At 36.4% G+C, this 25,098-nt stretch overlaps 1 protein-coding gene across 1 annotated transcript in view; it reads right to left on the reverse strand.

The window, feature by feature from the left end:
- Positions 1–25,098, reverse strand: part of IQCM (IQ motif containing M) — a 469,590-nt gene that overhangs the window by 377,934 nt on the left and 66,558 nt on the right. The window contains 4 exon segments of the mRNA XM_025386437.1: positions 4,366–4,630; positions 6,503–6,585; positions 13,814–13,898; positions 19,891–19,953. Of these exon segments, the coding sequence (XP_025242222.1) occupies positions 4,366–4,630; positions 6,503–6,585; positions 13,814–13,850 (385 nt within the window). The 5' untranslated portion in view covers positions 13,851–13,898; positions 19,891–19,953.

Genomic DNA, 25,098 nt, shown 5'->3' on the forward strand with positions numbered 1-25,098 from the left:
TTCCTCTCCCCAAAGATGACAACCAAAAGTTCCCCCCAGGCACTGCATCCAGCTCAGAGAACAGGACCTCCAGCTGCTGTGTAGTTTTATCCAACAAGTTCAGACGTGGTTCCTTATGGTCCAGTAATATGAGACCCAAGTACAGAAGGTATCTCCACCTTCCCCAAAGCATATAACATACAGTAATAGAGCAGGTATAGGATAACCTCAGTAAAAACTCCATCAGTGAAAGGAAAGATAGTAAACACAATAGTCACCAGTCCAAAGATGTTGTAGAATTCTATTGGAAAGTCACTGAGAAGGCCCCCTAACCTGAAGGTGGGGAAGCTCCTTGAATAGACAATGATTTTGTCCTGGGAAGTACTCTCTTCAGTTTTTTAGTGGCCTCTGCATCTACTCTCTGAGAAGCCTTTTACTTGCTCCTTGGCTACATATTGCTATTACTCTCCTTGGAGGTTGTATGGCTTGTGTCACCTACTTCCTGATAAATCTAAGTTATCTTACTTTTTGAACATTCAATTACATCAAGGTTCATGATTTATTTGGGAATGAAATTCTCTAAAAAAATCTGTTAGACTTTTTAATCTATTTGCTTCCAGTTAATTCTGTCTGACAATAACCACATTCAAAGTCTTTTTACATTTTTTGAGACAGAGTCTCACTCTGTTGCCAGGCTGGAGTGCAGTGGCACGATCTCAGCTCACTGCAACCTCCACTTCCCAGGTTCAAGTGATTCTCCTGCCTCAGCCTCTCAAGTAGCTGGGATTACAGGCGCTTGCCACCATGCCCAGCTAATGTTTATATTTTTAGTAGAGACGGGGTTTCACCATGCTGGCCAGGATGCAAAGTCATTTTTTTAATATATGGTTCTAAAATATCCTTTGTATCTTTGTTTCCCTTACCCCTTGGATTAGTCTCTCAATAATGACTGCCATGAGGGTATCTGAGATAATGGGCTGGGTGGTAAAAGATGTATGCTTTTTGCTGCAATGTTAAGTATTAGTAGATATTTGCTTAAAACCAAGACCCCAAGTACCTAGTATCTCTCTATGCCCTTTCATTTCCAATTGGAAACTAGCCAGGACTTTTCTCAGTTTATCTCATGTTTATAATAACTTCCCAAAGCCAGCCAGAAACCAGCAATATATTTTAATAATGCATTTCCCAACTTCTTTACCTAAAGCTACAAAGCTCAGTAGGTATATGGTCTAGATTCCAACTTATTTTTGGTGGCAGTTTTTACCATTACTAATGTAAGATGCATCTCCAACCTTCTAACTTGCTATACCTGGCTTCATGCTGCCACTTAGTGTAAACCACTAACCCAGTACCACAGCTCTTCCCTGTGCCTTATGCTTTACTTTATTTTTGACGGAGTCTAAATAACTCTATCTTTCTAATATCTGTAAAATCTCTCCCCTCAACACTATCCCCAGTGCTACTACCTTCATTTAAGTTGTCTTTCCTCATGTGCATTACTGTCTCCTTATTGGTCTCTATGCCTCTAAAATCCATCACACCCCATCTCCACAGCCAGTAAACATGCTAAAATGCAAACATTATCACTGCAACTTCCCTTTAAAACATTTAAATTGTTCTCAAAGCTTTTAGGTTAAAATTCAATGTTGTTCAGTATCTAGTCTGTTATCTCTAATCACTCCCCAATCCTCATGGTCCAATCATGTAAAATCATTTTAATTGTCAAAAACATCATAATCACTTTCTCAGATATCTACTATCAGGTAGATGCTAGGCCCTCTAGCTAGACAGGATTTTCTTTCTTTTTTGAGTTAACACTTATTTATCCTTCAAAATTTACCAAACACTTTAAATTTCCTGAGAATCTATTCCTGACCCCTAAATCAGAATTAGATATCCTCCTATTCTTTTTAAAGCAGTAGAGTTTCTATTACAGTATGAGTCATACTATAATTGTCTATTTATCCTCCTCCAATGCCACTGCAAAAACTACATCAAGTTTGAATTTCCTGAGGGGAAGCAGCATATCTTTTGTCTCTCATACCTCACATATTAAATTAAACAAGTGTTAGGTGAATAAATGCATGAGCCCCACAATTTCAGTATGGTGGGGAACCCTCACATCTATCTTCAGTCTTCACCTGCCTCTCTAGAGCTAGGTCTCCTTTTCTAAGTTCCTGATGGCTATCTCCACATGTGTGCCTACTTAAAAGGTCTAAAAATGAATTCATTATTTTCCCCCACCCCTTTCCCCACTGCCCAAAATCTGCTTCTCCCCTTATTATGGTTCAAATGTTTGTATGTCTCCAATATTCATGTTGGAACCTAAGATCCAATGTGATAGTATTAAGAGATAGACCTTTGAGGAAGTGATTAAGTTATGAGGGCTTCATCCTCATAAATGAGATTAAAAGACAGGCTTCAGAGAGCTGCTGACCCTTTTCCCTTCCATGCCTTCCACCATGTGAGGACACAGCTTTTGTCCCCTCCAGAGGACAGAGCATTCAAGGTGCCATCTTGGAAGCAGAGACTGGACCCTCACAAAACCACCTGCTGGTTAGTACCTTGATCTGGGATTTCCCAGCCTCCATAACTATAAGCAATAAATGTAGTATGTTTATAAATTATTCAGGCATTTTGTCACAGCAGCAAGAACAGACTAAGACACCCTCTAAATTTCTATCCCAACCTAAGGATTTTTGTCCAGTTTCCCAGTCTAGAAACCTCAATATCTTTATCATTTTCATTTTCATTACACAATGAGTTGATTTTTCAAAAACCATTAATTCATCCTAAAATAATCCACTAATTCTGTATTTACCAAAATGTATTTAAAAGAACACTAGTCTTGAGGACATTAATTGGTATAATGTGAAAAAAAAAATGGGGGTTCTTTGGCCAAATGAACTGGGGTTAGCAAGGTTAAAAAAGTAAACAGATTTCTGCAGTATTTCCCAGACCTTTCAATATATTAATAATCAATATGAATCTCCAATAAGGAATATAACATGTATTTTTTAAAAATGTTTCTAACCAAAGAACCCTTTGTCAGGTCACTGAACCTCGCAGGACTAACAATCTGAAGAGCATGCTTTGAGAAATGCTGATGGAACAGCCCTCCTCCACACTTTATGCTTCCCTACTGCCCTAATTTAGGCCCTGTCATCTCTCACCTGGACAGCCTCATCACTTAGCTCTCTGTCATCCCTCTCTCTACAGTCTCTGTTGCCAGTTTTATTTTTCTAACAGAAAGATCTGATCATACCTCACCCCTTCCCCCACCTATAGCTTTGAAATCATCATGTCTTTCCATTAAACATAAGTTCAAATTCTAGGTCTACTATCATATTCCCTTCAAACTTTAGCCCACCCATCTTCCAATATTTGTTTCCTACCACATCTCTGCCTTCCCAAAATATACCATGTTCTTACATCCTTCAGAGCTTTAACACATTTTGTTCCTGCGGCTCAAAATGGCCTCTCCTGTTTCCATCCTACTTCTCCTGAAAACCCAGTTCTAGAGATCTCTTCTGATAAATTTTCAGGAGAGATCTCTTCTGGCCTTTAGTTGGTTACTCCTCAGTGTTTCCATAATGCTTCACACTTACTCTCTTACAGCAACTGTTACACTGTATAGTAAGAAATTACCCTGTGTTTATCCTCACCATTACTCTCTGAGCCTTTTTATTTCTGTTTCTACAGCTCCTAACTTAGTTCCTGGCACAGAGCAGTCACTCTTTGTTGAATAGGAAAAATACAAATGAGTGCATGAATAAATAAGCATCTTTAGAAATAACATAAGAGGAAAAAAATAAGATGAGGCTGTGAAAGCTATACTAGAAATGTATTATAAGTGGTCATGTATTCAAGCCATTAGTTTCAGGAAAACAGTATCACTTTGCTTAAATCAATCTCTAATTTATACCTACCATGTTACTGATAGAGGATAAACCTTTACAATTTCTTTTAAGGGAAAACTCTATAGCTTCCAAAAATCATTTTAGTGTTTTGAGGAAACACACTCACGAGTAAGTTGCCTATCCTATCGATCCTGCTCAAAAACAGAATTCAGGGCTATCATCCATGGCTGCTTTAGCATCTGTGAAATAAACAGTCTCTGAGGATTTTCACTAGGAAGAAGATCACTTCTGGAAGACATGGCTAACCAGTTTTGTTCCCCTAAATTTCTCTTTCCCTTTAGAATGGGTTCATCTCAATTTCTAGTGGTGCCCAGACACTGGCAGCTCTAATAATCAGGCCTCCCTACCTTTCACTGTTAAGATTTAAAGTTCAGGGAATTATTTGAACAAGAAAATTCCATTACAGGCACAAAAGAAGCAAACAGTTTTGCCTGTGGGTTTGCTGAATTTCTTCAACCATACTTACCTTTCACAATTAGATCTATGGGCCTGCATCTTTCTCTTCTACTAAAAATGTGTGGTTCCTTGAAGGAGATTCGTTGTGGGGGCTCCTGAAGATGTTCACTTTTGGAAAGCTCCTTGGGAAAGCAAATCCTTCTGAGTGCTGCCCGATGTTCTTGCACCACATCATGTGTTTCCTTTTTGTCAATCTCCAAAGGTATGTATTTACCAGATTTCGGCTTTTGGTGTTTCTTTCTGAAAACATTTATAGAAGTTCCTTGAACTTTATTCTATGAATAAAACAAAAACAGATTTTGGCAAAATTTAATTTTAGTATGCATTATTTAATAAAGTTATATAATAAATTTTATTAATAAGTTCACAAAATCGCATCTCTACTAGATACATTTTACAAAGTACCTTACTGTATAAGACATTTACTCTTATACAGTAAATGACAAATGACAATAACCAGCTAAATCAGACGTTATTCTACGTCACTCTCTAAAAGTCCTTCACAAGCATAAGGATTATATTCCACTTTGAAAGAAATGTAAATTTTAAAATAGCAACTTTCTCCCCAAAGTGATATTTTTAATTACAGGTTTCAAGTCCATTGTAAAATAGGAGTTTTTCAAATAAACATATAGGAATTAAATTATTTTCAACCATCTTTGAAGAACTTTCAGATGTCCATAAAATGCTAACATCCCCCAAACCTCTTCCTTTGCTGAACCAGAAATAACTGAACATACATGGAGGTAAGCTCTCAAAAAGAGCATATTGGGAATAGGACATACATTTCATATCCTTTTAATCAAAGTTGCTTCTTTATTTTGACCACCTTGAACAACAGAGAAATAATACAGCTCCAAAGTTCTGACAGGTAATTATCCAAATAGCGTAACTGTTCTACACACAGACAGAGCTATAGTTCTTCCCTATTCCCCCAACAACACACACACCCAAAAAAAGATTTAGAAAAATTCAAATTGTTGCTGACTCAAAAAGTCAATAAGAAGGTTTTAGTGTGCTAGTATTACATTTGCCAGGCAACCGAAGAGGGAACATTGGGCTGTTATTATTCAATAAAAATTTTAAAACAGGCCAAGTTTCTGAGGCACATCTGTCTAACTCTGAAGACTGTGAAACGTTCATCCCATGTTCCCACCAGTGAAATTAATATAATTGAAAATCTTTTAAATTGGTTAGAGGAAAAACTAGTTAAGCAATATGTACAATGTTGATTACAAGATTAAAACTATGTATGGCCAGTCTTGGCATAGAGGACCATTCAAAAGAAACATAAGTAAAAATTAGAATCCCCCTCTCCAACCACAAGAAATATTGAAAAATATTTAAAAGCTTACTTAAAAATTTGTTTAAAAAATTTTTTAAGTATTCAAAAGGGGACTAGGATCATTTGACACACAGTAAACCATCCGAAGGTACCCTCCCTGCACCTGTCTTCCCATAGGGCCATCGCTCACAATAGTTATCCCTTCCCCAAATTTGCTGCCTCCCCTATAGATGCTCTCTTCCAAAATGTCACCCTGTGCTGACACTCCTCCATCTCTTTGCTATCCCTTTCCCTTTCACTCCTTCTTCTCACGTTCCAAATATATGCCATTCAGCAAATATTTATTGAGCCAAGCATAATCATTATTGCTAGAGATACAACATTCAAAAAACAGTCTATACCCTCAAGGATCTATCAGACCAGCAAACAGACAATCCTAATGCAAAAAGACACATGGGATATAATGTATCATGCTAAGGTAATCATGCTAAGAGTATAGAAGAGACTCATCTCACAATATGTTTTCTAGTTTAGCTTTGTCTAAACAGCATTTAAAGGGATATTTACTTGAGATGATAAATCCAATTGTTTATGTTTAAATTCTTCAAAAAAATTAAAATTGTATTAAATGTACAAATTAAACACATTTGTATAATTAAAATTCATATAACTAAAAAATCTTATTTTAAAATGTCATTTGAAATCAATTTTTATAGCTAGTGAGGATTTCATTTTTCTCTTCAATTCTATTCTCTTTTCTATTTATTTGATCACATATCAGGGTTGATGCAATCCTTTGGAATAATCATTGTAGTATGCAAAAATTTTTAAATGTAACATTAGATAAATGCAAAGGACTAACCTCATTTATTTTCTCATAATGTTGGGCAATGAGAGTTTTTGCTTCTTGAAAAAAGTCTTGCTTGGTGATCTCTAATGTAGGACCTAATATAGAAACAGAGAAACATTTTTTAAGCAGTTAATGTGAAAGTAAATTTTATAAGTTGACATTATAAAAGGAAGCAAAAGAATATAATGATCTCTTAACATAATATTTTGCTTTTAAGAAGAAATATAAGCTTGTAATGGTCATGTGATAAGATAGGTTATCCTAAGTTACTTCAGTCCAGAGAAACAAAGAAAATATACAAAACAGAAACACCCTTCAGTTCTGAAAGTCCTTTAAAAGTTACTGTATAGAAGATATAACAACATGTTTTAGGCACAAAAGTTATTAACAAGTCTATCTGTGTTTTCCATACTTGATGACTAATGTATGAAGCTGTACATTTCCTCAAGAGTATTTACCTTCCAACTTGTTGATAAAATTATAACTGTAAAATAAAATGCCTCAATAAATTAAATAGAAGCAGCATTGAAATAAAAAAAAAACATACCTATGGATGGATGATGCTATAACAATTCTTATTTCTATTTTTTAAGTTTCTTAATTTCTTTCTACTTTTCTTTTTTTGTGTGTGAGACAGAGTCTCCCTCTGTTTCCCAATCTGGAGTACAGTGGCACAATTATGGCTGAGTGTAACCTCTGCTTTCCAAGCTCGAGCAAGCCTCCCACCTCAGCCTTCTGAGTATCTGGAACTATAGGCATGCACCACCACATTCAGCTAATTTTTGTACTTATTTTAGAAATGGGGTTTTACCATGTTGCCCAGGCTGGTCTTGAACTCCAGGGCTCAAGCAATCTACCTGCCTTGGTCTCCCAAAGTGCTGGGATTACAAGTATGACCCAAAGCACCCAGCCTAAGTTTCTTAATTTCTTTTAACCAGGGCTATGTATACAATTCTATAGCATGTAGACTATATCCTTCTCATTTAGCCTTGTCTAAGTTTTCCTCTTTATATATTTTCTTTATTATTAGCTGACTGTGTGCTTGCTTCAGCAGCACAAATACTAAAAATTGAATTATATTAGAGGATCCAGACACTTAAAAGCGTTTCTTGGCTTCCTCCTCTTAACTCAAACTCAGCAAAATTTAAATATATTACCTATTCAAAGTCTGGCCAGTGGGCTCTCTGTTTTTATAACTCTACCTCCGTTAGTACTCTTACTATCAAGGTTTTTCTCCTCTTCACCCACTCAAATTTTAAGCAATTAAAAACTCAATCTTCATGTAAATCAAAACTATAATGAGATACCACCACACTCAACAAAATGGCTAAAATTAAAAAAACTGATAACACCAAATGTTGATGAGGCTGTAGAGTTACTGGAACCCTCAAGTATTGCTGGTAGAAACGTAAAATAGCATAATCAGTTTGGAAAAGGTATGGCAATCTCTTATAAAGCTAAATATACTTCCATCCTACAACCCAGCAATTCCACTCCTAGGTATTTACCAGAGAGAATGAAAATGTATGTTTTCAAAAGATTTGTACAAAAATGTTTACAGTAGCTTTACTCATAATAATTCTAAATTGAAAACAGCCCAGATATATAACAACAGGAGAGTTGATAAGCTATGGTTATATGTGTACAATAAACTACTACTTAGCAATAAAAAGAGATACTGACATGTACAACACTATGGATAAATTTCAAAAATATTATGCCAAGTTAAAGCAGACTTACACAAAAAAGCACATACTATATGGTTCCACTTATACAAAGTTCTAGAACAGATAAAACTAATCTATGGTAGAAAAAACAAACAAAACAGTTTTTATTCTGTTGGAAGGTATGATGGATTAACTGAGAAGTGACATGAAGGAAATTTCTGGAGTGATGGGAATGTTCTGTATTTTGATAGGAATTTGGATTACACAGGCATATATTATCATTAGTGTACTCATTGTACACTTAAGATTTGTGCATTTCATTGTATGTACATTTTATATCAAAAGAAGAAAAACTATAAACAAATAATGAATTCTAACTAATGATATGCATGTTGATTGATGGATGAGTATGTGACAAATCGAGTACAGTAAAATATTAATGGTAAGAAACTTGGTAGTAAGTATATGGGCATTGATTTAACATTCTTTCAAGTTTGCTGTATGCTTGAAAATTTCATAATAAATTATTGAAGGCCAAACTCTCCCTTTATTCTTGCACAAAATATCTCCTTGCTTTTCACCAGGTAAGACTCACAGGCCACAGGCAGCTGCTACCTTAGGGTAATGAGGTCCTGAGGAATGAAGCCTGGTTCACATTAATTTCCCAATTCAAAGCCAAAAGAAGCACTGTCCTCACATGGAAAGGGCAAGAGTTCTGGAATTAAAACTGTTTCATCAAATTTCAACTAAAATCTGATTTTGCTTTGAGGAGGCCTCCAGCCAGAGCATTTACTTCACGGAGGAAAGGCTGGGAGTTATTCCTAGGTGTAACTTCACAACCTGTCCTCCTTTCCCTTCTCTCATGACAGCCCTTTCCTCCTTTATTTCCCTTCTTCTTACTAATCAAATATCCCTTACCATTACTTTAATTACAATCACTTATAATTACAATATTGTCATGTGTTGTGCACGTGACAAGCAATATAATTTATTAATATATTAAGTCACTGGGTTGTTTTGTTGTTGGAAATGTAGCTTTGTGGAAATCATCATGTCTTCATTTCAGACAAGACCTTAGAGATGAGCTAGTCTTCATTTACAGGCAAAGTTCTGAAATGCAGAGACCTGACAGCCTGCTGAAGTCACACAGCAGTGCTGCGGCTCTGCATAGGTACTGTGCTCCTGAGTTCCTTGCTGCTCTTTTCTACAAATCTACTGCTTTTCCCAATGCCATGTACTCCCTCTAAGTACTGGAAATTCCTCTGAAACTTGGCTGGTCACCCTGGTGAGATACACACATTTCCCTGACACTTGCATTTCAAGCCAGCACTCCTGCCCCTTTTTGTCATTTAATGTGCTGATGCAGCTGTTTCGATTTCCCCCTTTGTAACTAGAATTAGCTTTTGACAGAGTAGTTAAATTCCCAAAGTAGCATTTTCTTCCTTGCTGGGCTCTTTGTTGATTAGTCCCTGATTTCCCCTGTCCACAAATGCCACCCATCACCTGTGGACCGTGGAGAAACTATATGTGATCTGGCAGCCCTAATATCCTTATTGGGGCCAGAAAGCAGATCTTGACATATCAAGGTATTGACACAGCATACCCATACAGTCAGGTCATGAGATTATTGAGCAGAACAAGGCCTGAGACTTGTTCATAAAGGAGCAGAGAAAGGCAGCCATGGTCAGAAAGTAGAAATTTCACATAGATCCTGAAATGGCTCCAATGAAGGCATGTGGACATTGACTTCCAGCTGGCAGTCCTGAGTCCTTGTTGTCATTCGAGGCAATGAGGTAGCTGTTCTGATTTTCTACCATCACTAAAAAGTAGCCTTTGAACAAAAGAGTTAAATTCACAAGATACAACAAGATAACTCATACCTCAATGCCTTAGAAAAGACAATGCTAGCATCATTTATTTTTATAATTTCCAAGCACGAGTATCTATTCCACAAATGAGTCTAAAAATTACAAGAAATTAAGCAACATTTATATTAAAGCTCCAGCTAGTCAATAATCTTTGAGGCTTCTCTTTTCCTTGTTTGTAATGGGGTAAGAATATAAGTTTGCATCTTTTACACGTTCAAGTGCACTTCATCTATTATTTTGAGGAAGTTGCCAAGGTCTGTTCCTTCTTTATTACAAAAACTATACTTATAACTTAATTTGCAAATAAATATTGATAGTATATAAAATGATTTTTAAGAGCTCTTATTCCTGAGTCACACAATTTTGTGCTTGAATTCCAGTTTGCTCATAACCTTATTGTCTTAAGCCTTGTTTTTTTATTTGTAAACTGAGGATAATAATAACATATGTCACAGAGATTTGTTTGAAGATTAACTTAAACATTGTTACAAAACAGCACAGCACCTGACATATAAGCTTTCAATAAATGTGAGAAATTTTATTATTTTTGATATTATTGTATTAATATCATTGGGCTAAACTTTTCTCCAAGAGTGTTTATATAATTACTTTTTAAAGTCAATCCTCATTTCTTCAAAATCACAAAGATAGCTTCCTAATGCAGTTTGGGTAAATTGTCTTATTAAAATTCCTTTTATCCAAAACTAACCAACATGTTTGCAATTAATCAAATATTTTCATACATAGGATTCTTCATGTTATTAAAGCCCCCAAAAGAAATAGTAAGTCATTATAAGCAATAAATGTTTTGCAATAAAGTTCATGAAGAGGTTGAAATGGTCATATTAAACTCATCTAACACATGAGTGTAAATACTAACATTTCCATAGAAAAAAAAATATATGAGTAGCTCTAATCCCAAATATTTCACTAGCCTAAAACATTTTCATACATTTCTTTTATCTTTAAAAAAACCTCATTTTTCATATATCATCAGCTTAACACAATTGTAATGATGGTTCATAAAACCAGATTTCTCTACTACTTTAGAGGTTCTACAGAGTTGCTCCAGTGAACCTCTGAAGTGAAGATACAAAAAGAAAATCTAGTCATGGAAACTATGACAGAGAATGAGCCATCTCTTAATTAGAATCATCGAGTAAGTATTTTCTGTATCCAAAAAGCCCCAGGGGCTTAAAAACATTTGTTTTTCATAACCATAATAAAAACAACTGGTCATACTCAGAGGGTTTCCATCCTTCCCATTAATAGGCTACATTTTCAGAGAGGCTTCACATAAATTTATTTAAAAGATAATCTTAAGCAAAGATGTGTGACCACATGGCTAAGGCCAACCCTGTGTGTGTAATCAGAGTAAATGCCTGACAGGTGTAACAAAAGCCTCACCTCAGACACAACGGACTCAGTTTACAACATATTAATTAAGTACCTACTAAGTGCTAGATGCTGTTTTGATGCTAAATGTGCTAAAATAAGTAAGACTAGCTATTTCTGTCTTCCAAGTTCTTAAGAATCTAGTGCCAGAAAAAATGTGTAAATAAATGCCTTGACAGTCAGTTAAGATGAGCACCGTGATAGAAGCCAACATAAACCACCAACACCCCCTACTGCTAGCTCACTAATGTGAATTTCCCTTCAAAAAGATAAAGCTTTACACTGTATTATTGAAAATAATATTGAAAACAGAAATGTCCCAAGAGAAATAACACGTGAATGGAAGCCAGGCTAAGGCAGTGGTTTTAAATATGTGCTTCATTAATTTCATGTGCCTTGGGGCTGCTTCCTTCTTTCAATCAGAGAAGCTCAGCTCTTATCTGATTTACATATTTGAGCTCTTCCTAAGTTTTATTTTGCAGAATTTCTTTGCTGAAAAGTAAACACACACCAGCTAAGCAAAAAACAAATAAAGGTCTGAATAACAGTGCATCTGTGGAAAGAACCTGTTTGTAAACAGGTTCAGATGGAGAGAAGGATTCGAGTGCCAAGAAGTGGGGAGAAGCTGTAGAGAGGAGAAGCTGAAGAGGAGAGAAGCTGGAACTAAGGCCATCAGTTCTAGGATAAAGAGTTATGGAAGCTGGAAAGTAAGTAGAAGCTCTTTGGACAAAAACTTCAAATATAATAATTTATATTAATTTCATTACATGTAAGTGAAGAAAACACAAATTATTTCTAATTTCTTCCTAAAAAGAGTTAAAGAACCAAATAAAACCCAAATTTCAAGTGGCATCTGGTTATCATCTCCTAAAACACATATTCAACATGTTTTCTCATAATATATTCTTCATTAAGATTCAACCCTTCAGTGCCAAATTAAAGGCACTCTCTTGAGTTGTCTCTTATTGACTCACTTTCCCCCTTCCTTATTCTCTGGTCTTCTTTAACAAAGTATCTTGCCTTCTTTGCACCAAGAAATGCTAATAAGTTTCATATATACCTCAGACAGATTTTACAGGGTACTGCCCAAAAATCTTTCTATGTTAATATTTCTCAGACTGTGGTCAGGTTGCTAAGGAGATGTAGGGAAATGCCAAGCTCATAGCATCAAGGTCATGTGGGCATGACCTAAGGCAAAATGGAACTAGAGAACATTCCTCCTCCACTTCCTGGATCTTCCACCCTTTCTGACCTTCCCATCTTTAAAAATGTTCTGTGTTATCCAAATAAAAACAGAGTTAAAGTGATCATCACAGAGCTCTATTGGCAGCCCTGGGCAGATGCCAGCTGGCCTGTATCATATACTGTCATGGGTAACAGGAGCCAAGAGGAAGTAGCAGAACAGTAATAGCCTCAGCTCTATGTGCAGCACTATATCTTAGGATTGCTTGTATTTGTTGCCAAGTCTAGATTAACTCTAAAAGAAATATAATGTGTAATTAATAATAATGTATGGTATACCTGAAATTTGCTAAGAGAGGTCTTAAGTAGTCTCATCACACCAGAAAAAAAGCTAACTATGTGAAGTAAAAGACATTATAATTAGCTTGATAGTGGTAATAATTTTACAATGTGTATGTATGTTAACACACACGTTGCACACCTTAATATATATTCAATTTTTATTTGTGAATTATACCTCAATAAAGGTGGATCATACAGTGTAAACTGAATATGTAATTTATATGTAATTTAAATTTTTCTAGTAGACATACTAAAATAGGTGAAATTAATTTGTATAACATAATTTTCATAGAATATTTAAATAAAATACATCTAAATATTACCATTTCAACATTACTCAATATTTAAAATGAATTAGATATTTTACATTCTTTTTTGTTCCATCTTCAAAACTCTATATGTATTTTGTTTGTAGTTACATACATCTCAACTCACATGCTAAATTTTTATCAGAACTACTTAATCTGTATTTACATTTTATAAAATCATCACTTGAAAAAATAGATTTACATGCCCAAATTTGTTCCAAACATGCTTAAAGGTTTTCCAATAACTGAATTATCAGTTTTTAATTTTAAATTAAAATTCATTAAATTTAAATTAAATATTCAGTTCCTTAGTTTCGCCAGCCACATTTCAAGGACTGAATAACCCACGTGACAAGTGGATACCATATGGGACAGCACAATAAGTTAAAAAGATCTCTCAAAAGTTAGTTATTTTTAAATAAATGGAATGGAATAAATCCTTTCAAGATGTGCCAATAAGTGTAGTGCTCTGAGGGTCACTAATTAATAGAAAAGACTGGTTAAAACAGTTGGAGTGTTATGACTTGTATGTCAAGTTGTTAGGTAAGCATAGATACTCACATTTTGCTTTTTCAGGCGTAGCCTCTGCAGTAGTCATGAGGGGCAGCTAGGATGATCTTCTTTTTTAAAGTGTCAGCTCCAAGTCCTTAAACACAGTTACATTAAGTAATTCAGTGATGATAAATATTTATTTTTAGCTATTTCTTTTGCTCACTTATAGGCAAATAGGGTGAATGATTAAAAATTTTTATATGTCATTTCTGTGCTCTATAACCTTCAATGCCTTCCCCTCCAAAACACAATAACAATAGCTAGCACTGGGTAGGGCTCTGTAGTTTATTGAATGCTCATATACACATTGCCTTACTGGATCTAAGCAACCTGATAGGAACTATTATTATGAATATTTGGCAGATGTGGATATTGGAGCTTAGAGAAGTAAAATAACTTGTCAAGGTAAGAAGCTATGTAGTGGCATGTGCAAAATTCAAATCCAGATGTTTGGGCTCAAGACCCTATGCAGGTCTCTCTGATTTCCTACTACTTTCTACTACTTGCTTTCTTACAACTTTCAACTAATATCCATTAATACCTGGCACATACCTTATACACTCCTGCCCTCAGCTTAGGTTTATGCCAGCCTTCCACTCAGAATGTCTTGACCTCTCATCTATATTTATTTATATCCTACCTGCCCTCAAAGCCTAGGTTCAAATCCTACCTCTTCCATGACGACCCAGCCTCTGTTCCTGTGATCTGTTCCTCTCTTAAATACAGTAGTTATGTTGTCTGTGCCTCTCCCTATAAATTTATCAGATGCTGTCTGTGTACGGGGCTAAAAACACAGAGTGATCGACATATACTATATCTATATTCCCAATTTAGTCCTATATATTCCCAGTTAGACTCCAAATGCCTTGAAAACAAAACTATACTTTATAAAAGTAGTTCTCAATGCTGGATGACTATCAGAATCACCTAAGGAGTTTTTAACCATATGCCTAGAGTGGGACCTAGGCATCTGCATTTTTTAAAGTTTCCCAGAATATTTAAATGTTCAGTTAGAGGAATGAAATCTGCCTTGTGCCTCATCCTTCATGGTTCCCAGCTCAGTGCATTGCATTCTGGAGGTGCTCAATAACGGGCTGATTAATGGGTTCATTAGCTGAGCCCTTGTACATTTGACATTATCATTACTTCGAAAGCATTATCCAAAATGTATCAAATGCTACCTCTATAGCCAAGGAGTCAGTTACACCAGTGCATACTACTATATGCTCAAATGGCTTTACAATTAGAAATGGGAATATTAAATGCTTTAGCAGAGTTCCATGGAGGCCCTTGTTCTAAGAGTCTATGTATAATTGTTCAGTTGGCAGACTCCACTAACAAACTATGAGTTCAGAATTCAAAACCTATTAAATAATTTGGTAATTATTTCAGTAAATCTGTAAGCCAGCTTTGCCCTATGAAAGTCAGGACCCTGTAGCCTCACGCTCTTAGATAAAAGGCTACAACACTTTTCTTCAGCTTCTACCCAGAGGGGGGAAAATACTATTGCAGTTACAGTTTTAAAATAGCAAATCTGGAACATCCAAAAATGATTAAATCTCAAATTGTCAGCATCATCTCATGGGCTAGAGCACAGAACATGTTACCTTGTCTGCCTAGTTCTGCAAATGAATTGGGATAAATTAAAATACTGCATCTCCCTCAGCAATTAACAATCAGAACTCATCTTCCGGTCTGGCTTAATTACTGTCTTCTTTATTTTTAAGTATAAAAAGGAAATAGAAGTGTTTTGTGCTACATCATTTTCTTGTTTTAATCTCCATAGAAATGGACTCTTCTCTGGGTCTGTTGGCTCCTCCACCTTAATTCAGTGTGCCAGGAGTGTCAGCCTGCATTAAATTGGCTGGCAAGCAAGACATCCCACTGTCCTTTTAATGCAGAAAACTAGCCAAGCATCCTAAGGGGTGCTGGCATGGTAATGTCCCTGCAAACTTGAGGTGATCAGGGAGGACTCTGAGACAGGAGCTAGGAGTATAGAAAGGCCATGAAGGATGGAATTGCTTAGAAATGGGCACAATGACGCAAAATATCAGCAAATGGGGCCCCTCTCCACTTTAAGTCTCCAGCAGACAGTTACGAGACGCTGAGTCCTTCCTGATGCATCCATCAATTAATAAAAGCCTATTTAGTGCCTGAGTTGTGCAAGGGACTTGCCATTTATTTCAGGAGAAAAAGCCAAAAACATAAATCAAATTGTAAATAAAGATGCAAACAACATGGAAAAAAGTATGCCAGATGTCATAAGGAAATACGTGAGCTTTGTGAAATAAGTGATACAAATCAGTGAGTACTATGACTTCAAATGAGGACAACATCACCGAGGCCTGAGGTGACATAAAAGAGGGTTCAAGAAGAACTGAGCTACTTATACATGGAAGGGTGAGCACAGGGTTAATCAGAACCGAATGCTAGCCAGTACACCCCTGTAGTACTGACTACCAGTCCTGAGTGGATCAGAATGGCTAACTTAAGAGCAGAGAAGACAGGGAGGTGAGAGAAAAAGCACAAGCAAAGGCATGGAGGTGACAATACACGTAGTGTGGGGGACATCAAGTTGCGTGTCTATTTGATGGTAGCAGAGGGCTACATTTTATGCTGTTGAAATGGTAGAAGAACTGTTGAAAGTTTTTGAACAGGGCGTTGACATAACCAATGTTCTAGAATGTAACTTCCATAAAGGCAAAGATTCTGTTTTTCTCTCTGGAATCATCCATGCCTTGAACAAGGCTTGGCATTTAGAAGGATCTCAAAAAGCATTTGCTATTTGTATAATCAGTAATTATAGCAACAGCATACTGGACAGGGATGGCCTACCTTCTCACATTTCCTTCAGCACATCTGTGAAAAAGTTCTTTCACCCTTTCTTTTACAGTAGATGCAACTTAAGAGTCTCTGAAACTGGGCTGTAGGAGTGCTAAGGATTTCTAATTCTATTTCTACATGGATGAAAGACAAACAGAAGTAGAAACTATTTCCCTACTTTATCTTCTTAGCTTGACATTCCTAAAGTAGATGACTGATAAGACTTTAAGGCTGGGTGCAGTGGCTCAGTACGATAATCCCAGGACTTTGGGAAGCTGAGGAAGAAGGATTGTTTGAGCCCAGGTGTTCAACACAAGTCTGGACAACATGGTAAAACTCCTTCTCAACAAAGAATACAAAAATTAGCCAGGTGTGGTGCATTCATGTAGTCCCAGCTACTCTACTGGAGGCTGAGGTGGGAGGATCAGTTGAGCCTGGGAGGTCAAGGCTACAGGGAGCCGTGATCATGCCACTGCATTCCAGCCTGGGCAACAGAGTGAGACCCTGTCTCAAAGAAAAGAAAAAGAAAAAGAAAAAGACAAGACAAGACTTTATCATGGCCCTTATAATTCAGTATTCTTTGGCAAAAAAAAAAAAAATGCCTTATGGTAATTAGCAGGATGCAGGGAAACAAGCCATGCTCCAGGGATCTGGAAAGGCAGTTTCAGCAGTTGATGTTATAGCAAATGGAAGTCCTCATTTACTGCCCCAAACTTTCTCCCCACTGTCCCTCTACCTCAATCCTCCCAACCCCGAATCCTACTTTCACCCTTCCCCATTTCTCTATCTTAGAAATTGTACCTATATCCACTTAGTTGCTCAAGCCATAAATCTTTTATTTCTCCTATATTTTTGTCTACCATTTCCAGTTCATCAAGTCTTCTAGGTTTTTAACTAAAAAATACATCTGCTTCTCCCCATCTTCATCTCCCAGCCACAATCATTTCATTCTGGGACTGCTGAAATAGCTTCTTAACTGCTCTCTCAATTTCCACTCTTTCTCTGCCAATTTGTTCTCCACACAGCAGAACTCATCTTCTTAATTGTGTATCAGATTATATTATTTCCCTTCCATGGTTTCTGAACTTCATTTAAAATAAAACCTAACCTCTTGCCCTGAGCTCTTCTCTCTTATGAAACTGAGTATATATGAGTGATAAGCATAGGACTGGTATTCCACAACTCCACACAGAACTGAGCTAGGAAGCTTGGTTTGAATTCTCTTGGACTTAGTTTTCTCATTTACAAGGTAAAATTCTAGGACGAGAAGATCTCTAAGACCCCACCAGTTTCTAAAACTCTATTATTCCATTGCTTTTGTGTACTATGCTAAAAAATAGTTGGCTCCAAATCCAAGAAATCAAATGCATGGGCAAGAGTTCGTGCCTCCCTCCTGTCCTTCTCTACTTTACTCTGTGCTCTGTAACTCTGGAGCAGAATACCAATAAAAGCAGTCTAGACAGGCCACTTCTGGTCATGTCCCTAGTTGCAGGCCTCATCATATGTCTCTCAAGCCTAGGCCACTAGGACCTCCCTCCCAGCTTTTGTCCTAGCCACCCTTCTCTGATAAGTATAAGCCCCCTTCCACTTTTCCTCTACTAAGTCAACAAGGACCTTTAGGTTATTTTCTGGATTTTCTTTCTGACTTCTGTCAAGTCTCCTGGTGTCTTGGACCAAATCATCAGATCTGCTAGCACCAAACAATAGGAATAAGAAAAGAGAAAGGAGAGCAGTTAAAGAAAACCAAACAGAACAAGTCCCAATGAGGGCCAATATAACAGGGTCAATACTAGGCATCTAAAATGTGCAAAGGTATACAGTCATTTCTCTGTATATGAAGGATTGATTCCAAGACCCCTGTAGATGTCAAAATCTGCAGATGCTCAAGTCCCTTATGTAAAATGCCATAGTATTTGCATGTAACCTATGCATACCCTCCCATACAGTTTAAATCATCTCTAGATTATTTATAATGCCTAATGCAATGTAAATGCTATGCAAATAGTTCTAACACCATATTGTTTAGGAAATAATGACAATTAAAAAGTCTGCACATTCAGTACAGACACAATTGTCCATTTTTTAAAAATATTTTCAATCCATGTTTAATTGAATCTATGTATGTGGAATCCATGGATACAGAGGTCCAACTACAGTAGATGAATAAGGAGAAGAAGAAATAAGGAGAATAAGAAACTTATAATTGCATAATTAAATTATAATTCAAACTTGTGAGAGGGCCATAAAATGAGTTGGAAAGAAGATACTCTATGAATTTATGATTAATATCAGGCTAGCTAGGAACCCAGGGACCACATGGAACAGTGGGAAGCTCATGAAATTATACTCCTTTCCTGATGCAGAAACCTTCCTCTAAATCTCTAATTAACTCAGGTTAATATATAACCCAGAACCAGGAAGTGGGAAGGAAAGAAAATAAATGAATCATTAGGATATCACTTTAGCCTACACAAAGCTCAGAGTCTAGGAGCACTGTGATGAGAGCAAACTTGGATTTCAATACTGATTCTGCCATTGCCAAAGTCATCTGAAGCAAACCAATTAATCTCTCTGAGTCCTACCTCCTTGTCTAGAAGCAAAGTATTTAAAATAGACCCATAATATTAAAAACAGCAGCTTCAACTTATGTTTAAAGGAACTCATAAGTCTCAGAAGTCAATGAGAATAACTGGTGGAAAGCCTGGCTGCTCAGACTGAAGAGGATCTCATGGGCTCTCCCTGAACTGTCCGTCACTCCCAATTACCTCCCATCCATCTTCAACCCCAGCATTCCAGGTTCAGAGGCTCTCCATCAATGACTTCAAAGGTACCTTCTGGATATAAGTTTTCACTATTTCATAAAATAGATGTTATGTTCTGTTCTTTTATGGGTATGCATGGACACTTACATTAATTAAGAGATCTCAAATATTCCCAGCTTTACATGAAATATTTAAATCTTTAAATCACAAAAAAGCAGTTATTAATACATTTCAGTTCTCAACTCATTAAAAAGGAGATGTTAATCTGAGAACACTCTCCCATCACACTTTAAAATTCTTACTCTTTTTGACTAAAATGCACTCTTTTTTTTTCACCTTTTGCCTCTATTAATGGGTAAAACCAACGATTCTGAGCCATATTCAACAAGCTATGGAGTTTTTCTGTGATTTAATTTTAGGATTTTGATACAGTTATGTATAAAATAGGATTTGGCAATACATGAACATGTACATTGAAGGTCACTGAAGATCAAAGCTTACCAACAGATGATGGGCTGGGGTTGGTGAGACAAGGCTATCATTCATAGTGGTTAAGTGGAGTAACTTGGGGGTAAAAAGGAAATGATCAATGTTAGACGGAGCCATACTTGACTAGAGATCAACTACTAGAATAAATTGAAATACTGAATTTTTAGTCTATGTATTATCCACAATTCTAAGCACAAATATACCTTACAATATAAAGAACTTTTACAAATCAATGAAAAAGACAGGCAGTTGAATATAAAAATAGGCAACCAAATGGGAAAGAAGCATATGAACAGATATTCATTCAAAACTCATTCATCAACCAGGAAACACAAATAAAACCATGACCATCACACACACCCAAAATAATGGCTTCTTAAAAAATATCAAATGTTGAGAAAGATATAGAACTACTGAAATATTCACACACTGCCTGTTGCAGTGTTAACTGGTAATCTTTAGGAAACTATTTGGTATTATCTTTAAAAATTGAATCCATAACTATGACCCAAACCTCAGACTCCCAACAGAAAGGCTTATGATGTGTAGCAAAAGGCACATGTAAGAATGATCACAGCAGTGCTATTTGTAACAGCTAAAAACTAGAAGCAACCCAAATGTCCATTGACAGTAGAATAGATAATTTGCATTTTATTTATACAATGGAATATTTCACATCAGTGAAAATAAACTGCTATACTCAATGACATAGTATATTCTCACATATATTACTTGGAAAGAAGCCAGCATAAAGAGGACATAATCTATGTTTTTAATAATATAAAGTTCGAAAACAGGCAAAACTTACTAATGACAATAGGAAACACGATAATGGTGACCTGTGAGGAAAGAATGCAGGGTCTGAGGTGAGGAGCACAAGGAAGGCCTCTGGAATACCCTCCAGAGGATGGGCATTTCTTTATCTGAGGGTGATTATAGAGATGTGTTCACTTCATCAATATTCATTGAGCTACACACAGGAATTGTGCACTTTTCTGATTATATGTTATAAATCAATTACAATTTACTTAACAATAATTATATACACTTTATTAATGTTTCAGTATAACCTATTAGAACCCTGAAAATACTACCCTAGTCATTGCAGGTAGTTCCATTTCTCCTCTTACACTCACTCAAAAGAAATATGAAGCATAGAGCTTTGGTACAAGCCACCAAGATCTGTGCTGGATTGTAAGCTCCACCAGGGCAGGAACTAGTTGTTTAAATTTCTTTTGTCTCCCATAAGACTGAGCACATGACTACCCAAGTAATAAAACTCTATAAAAACTATCTATTTGAATTCCTGCAAAGAAGTCCTAAAGCATTAGTATTTTAATCTTCTTAGTTTTCTCAGAGTTCCTAATATTTATCTGGAAATTCCACTACTACTGAAATGTATGTAAAACCTGTCATGAATTTTTGTACTGTGAATAGTGGGCTTTGCTTATTTAATTTTTTCCCTCTTGTTATCTTGATAAGATTTTGATTGGAAGACCATAATTATCCAATGAGGGGCTAAGTACTTTGATTCAAAGCGAGTGATAAAGAAACACACACACACACACACACACCAAAAACTGGTTTCAGAAAAGTTCACATTATTCCACATTTTTCTTACCTGAAATTCCCATTCCGTCATTGAATACAACCCTCATATGCAAGAGAAAGGCAGAGGTGGGGGTAATAGAGTGAGGCTTTTCTTGAACAAAATGTTAAAATATTAGAAGCTATGTCTTACTGTAAATTTTATTTCTGGGGAATTTCAGTTAGAAATGTATCTGTTAGGGCATATATGTCTAAGAACAGAAAAAGTAATAAAAGCCTTCTTCCCTTAGCACTCTGCTATATCAGAAATGATTTCAAAGTATTTTATAAAGAGTCCCACATCAATACATGCAGTTACGCCTTCACTGATAATTGTGGCATGTTATGACTGTTTTTCTTGTGATTTTCACAGATTAAAACAGTGCTGTTATAGAAGTACATTCTCCCAGTTATTAATCTCACATGCCTTAAATAGAAGCCATTAACATCTTATAAATAACAATAAAGAGAGAAAATTTATAAAGCATTCCCCGCTGAGATGTTTGGGACACTATGTTAACAGTTAAAGAAAACAATGAAAACACCATAAAGTTAATTACAACAAATTAAATACAATAAATTAAAGGCCAAAACTGTTCAACTGTTTCAATAGAATTATGCTGCACTCAGAAATAGTGATGTTAAAGAGCAAAATCTAGAAATTTGAGCAAATCATGAAATATTGCAAAATTCTGGCTTATATGTTCTGTTTTCTTTTTTATCTCTATAACCTTATAAAAACTAGCTAATATTTACAAGGTCTGAAATGGTTTTGGAGCGTTTATATGTAAGGGACAGTTTCAAGGAAAACAACTTTAAAATTGAAAACAGTCTTGGGAGTTGTCTTGTTTAGCCTCTCATTTTACAGGGGAGGGAAGAGCAACATAGGGATATAAGCGATTTCAGCTTAACACTGGATTTGTGAATGAACTGGAACCAGAATATGGGTTTCCTGATTCCTGATGAAGCAAGAATCCCCCTGATGAAATTCCAGGATTTTCCCCTCCGTGAATTTCCCCTCCGTGAACTTTCTTTACCTTCTGCTCCCTGACTCAACTCTCTTATTCTACGTTGTTCTAACAGAGACAGTATGACGTCATGCTGAAGAGCAGGGACTTGCTCAGATGGGACTGGGTTCAAGCCTGGGCTTCATCACTTCCTAATCAACAGCCTTAGGCCTTGAGTAGTCAATTCATTCCAGTCTGCCTGAGATTTTCCCGGCTTTAAAACTGAAGGTCCTGAATCCTGGGAGCTGCATAGTCCCAGAAATTAGGATGGCAATTTTCTTAACCCTCATAGACTAAGCTCTTTCATCTGTAATAATCATTAAATAATCTTCATATCTCACAGGGCTACTGCGAGACCAAATGAATGAATGTCTAAAACATTTAGTACAGGTCTACACCTGGTCCATTCAGTAAGTACTTGTTTCCATATTTGTTAGTTCTTATTGGATCTTATTCTATATTGGAGACATAAATTTGAGAGTAGTTTAAACCAGAGATTATATGTAAAACCAAGAGAGAGAATGAGTTCTCTGAGAAACAGGGCAAGCAGCAGACTCAGAGAGGGTGGGAATAGCATAGAAAGAACAGAGAACATAAAGGATGGCGAGTGCCTCAAGGCCATATTCGTCAACATCATCAAAGAAGAAAAGAAGGGAATTCTAGGGACATGATATGCGTGGAAGGACTTAGTAATAAACTCTACTCTTGAGTCTATAAATATGTGTGGATTCTGTAAAGAATTAAAACAAAAGTAAGAAAGAGAAAGGATAAGAGATCAATAGGTATGATATTTTGCATACTACATGGGTGACTTTAGAAACATGAAGAGTCCCCAAGAAAGCAAATATTGTCCACAATTAACACATTATGGATGCATACAGTACCATGTCTAACATTCACATCTTTCTAGGAAAAAAGAAAAAATCCCTGGGAGGAATAACACATTGAGTAACTATTATCAAAGCACCTATCTTTTTCTCATCAATATCTGGCTGAAAGGCCAGGCACAGGTGACTCACGCCTGTAATCCCACCACTTTAGGAGGCCGAGGAAGGTGGATCACCTGACGTCAGGAGTTTGAGACCAGCCTGGCCAACATGGTGAAACCCCATCTCTACTAAAAATACAAAAATTAGCCAGGCATGGTAGCATGCACCTGTAATCCCAGCTACTCAGGGGGCTGAGGTAGGAGAATTCCTTGAACCTGGGAGGCAGAGGTTTCAGTGAGCCGAGATCATGCCACTGCACCCCAGCCTGGGTAACAGAACAAGACTGTCTAAAAAAACGAAAAACAAAAAAAACCACTGAAAGTTTTTCCCTAAGGAATGAGACAAGCATAAATAGGGTAGGGACGTACTTTTAGTCATCTTCAAGGGCCAGAAATAGAAAATAAATACAGAGGGGTGATGGGACTGAAGCTGTGGATGCTGTCCCCAGGTCCCAGAAGCAGGTAGAAGCAATCTGGAGTTCAGCTCCAGTGTAGTAACAAGAACTCAGAATAATTCTCACACGACATAGGGGATCACAGCCTGGCTCTGCTAAAAGTGACAGCTGAAAAGAAGTAGAAATGCAACTTCCCACTGGTGCTTGATACAGGGGGTTATCACAAGCTCCATGTTTGGAGAGGGAGAGGAGACAGACATGTCTCATCACCATGCCCGTGCCACACCACCACTGGCTCAGAAACAGGTTTGAAATATCACTATCAAAGGGACAGGAGCCCCAAGGAACCAATATAAGATCTGGTTCTGGACTGGGAACCCAGTGGCAACTACAAAACTGTGAATCAGAAAGTGGTGAGCATTAGAAGTAAATAAAACATAAAAAATAATAAAACTTACTACTCTATATAAGCCTGAAAATTATTATGAAATAATTTAAAAATTATTAAACATATGTCCAAAACTAACACTAGAAAAGACAGCCAATAATATCAATAAGATCAACAATTGGAATAGTAATTCACTCCATAGGAAATGAAAACAAAAATATGAAAAAGAATTTTAAATAAGTAGGTTAAGACTCTACCAAGAGACAGAGGAGGAAATAATGCCTCTAAAAAAGAATATAAAAATATGAAACAAAATAGCCAGAAACAAAATAGAGATATGAAATAGAACAAATTGGAATCCTTTAAATAAAAATATATTCTTTCAAAAATTATATAAGCTTGATATACAGAATAAAATCTGGATTGGACACAGTATAAGAGAATCAGTGAGCTAGAAGATAACACTAAGGAGTTTCCCAAAAGTTGATGAAACGAGATAGAGAAGGAAAGATGAAATAACAATGAAAAGATATAAAGGAAAAATTGAAAGATTCCAATATGTGTATAAAGGAAGCTCGGAGCGGGGGTGGGAAATGGAGGAAAAGCAATATTTGAAGTAGCATATTGAAAAATGACATGAATGAGATTAAAAGTACATTCCAGATGCCAAGAAAGAATAACAATAAATCCACACCTAGACACTTCCTAGTAGTATCAGAAATGAAGAAAAAAAGAGTCATCTAAGCTGATTATCTCCAATTTCTCTCTTCCCATTCTCTTTTGAACTGGCTCTCACCAGGCTTTTGCCCTTGCTACTTTATCTAAACTGCTTCTAGTGAACTCTGTGATACACTA

Source organism: Theropithecus gelada, chromosome 5, assembly GCF_003255815.1.
Source record: "Theropithecus gelada isolate Dixy chromosome 5, Tgel_1.0, whole genome shotgun sequence".
NCBI classification, from domain to species: Eukaryota; Metazoa; Chordata; class Mammalia; order Primates; family Cercopithecidae; genus Theropithecus; species Theropithecus gelada.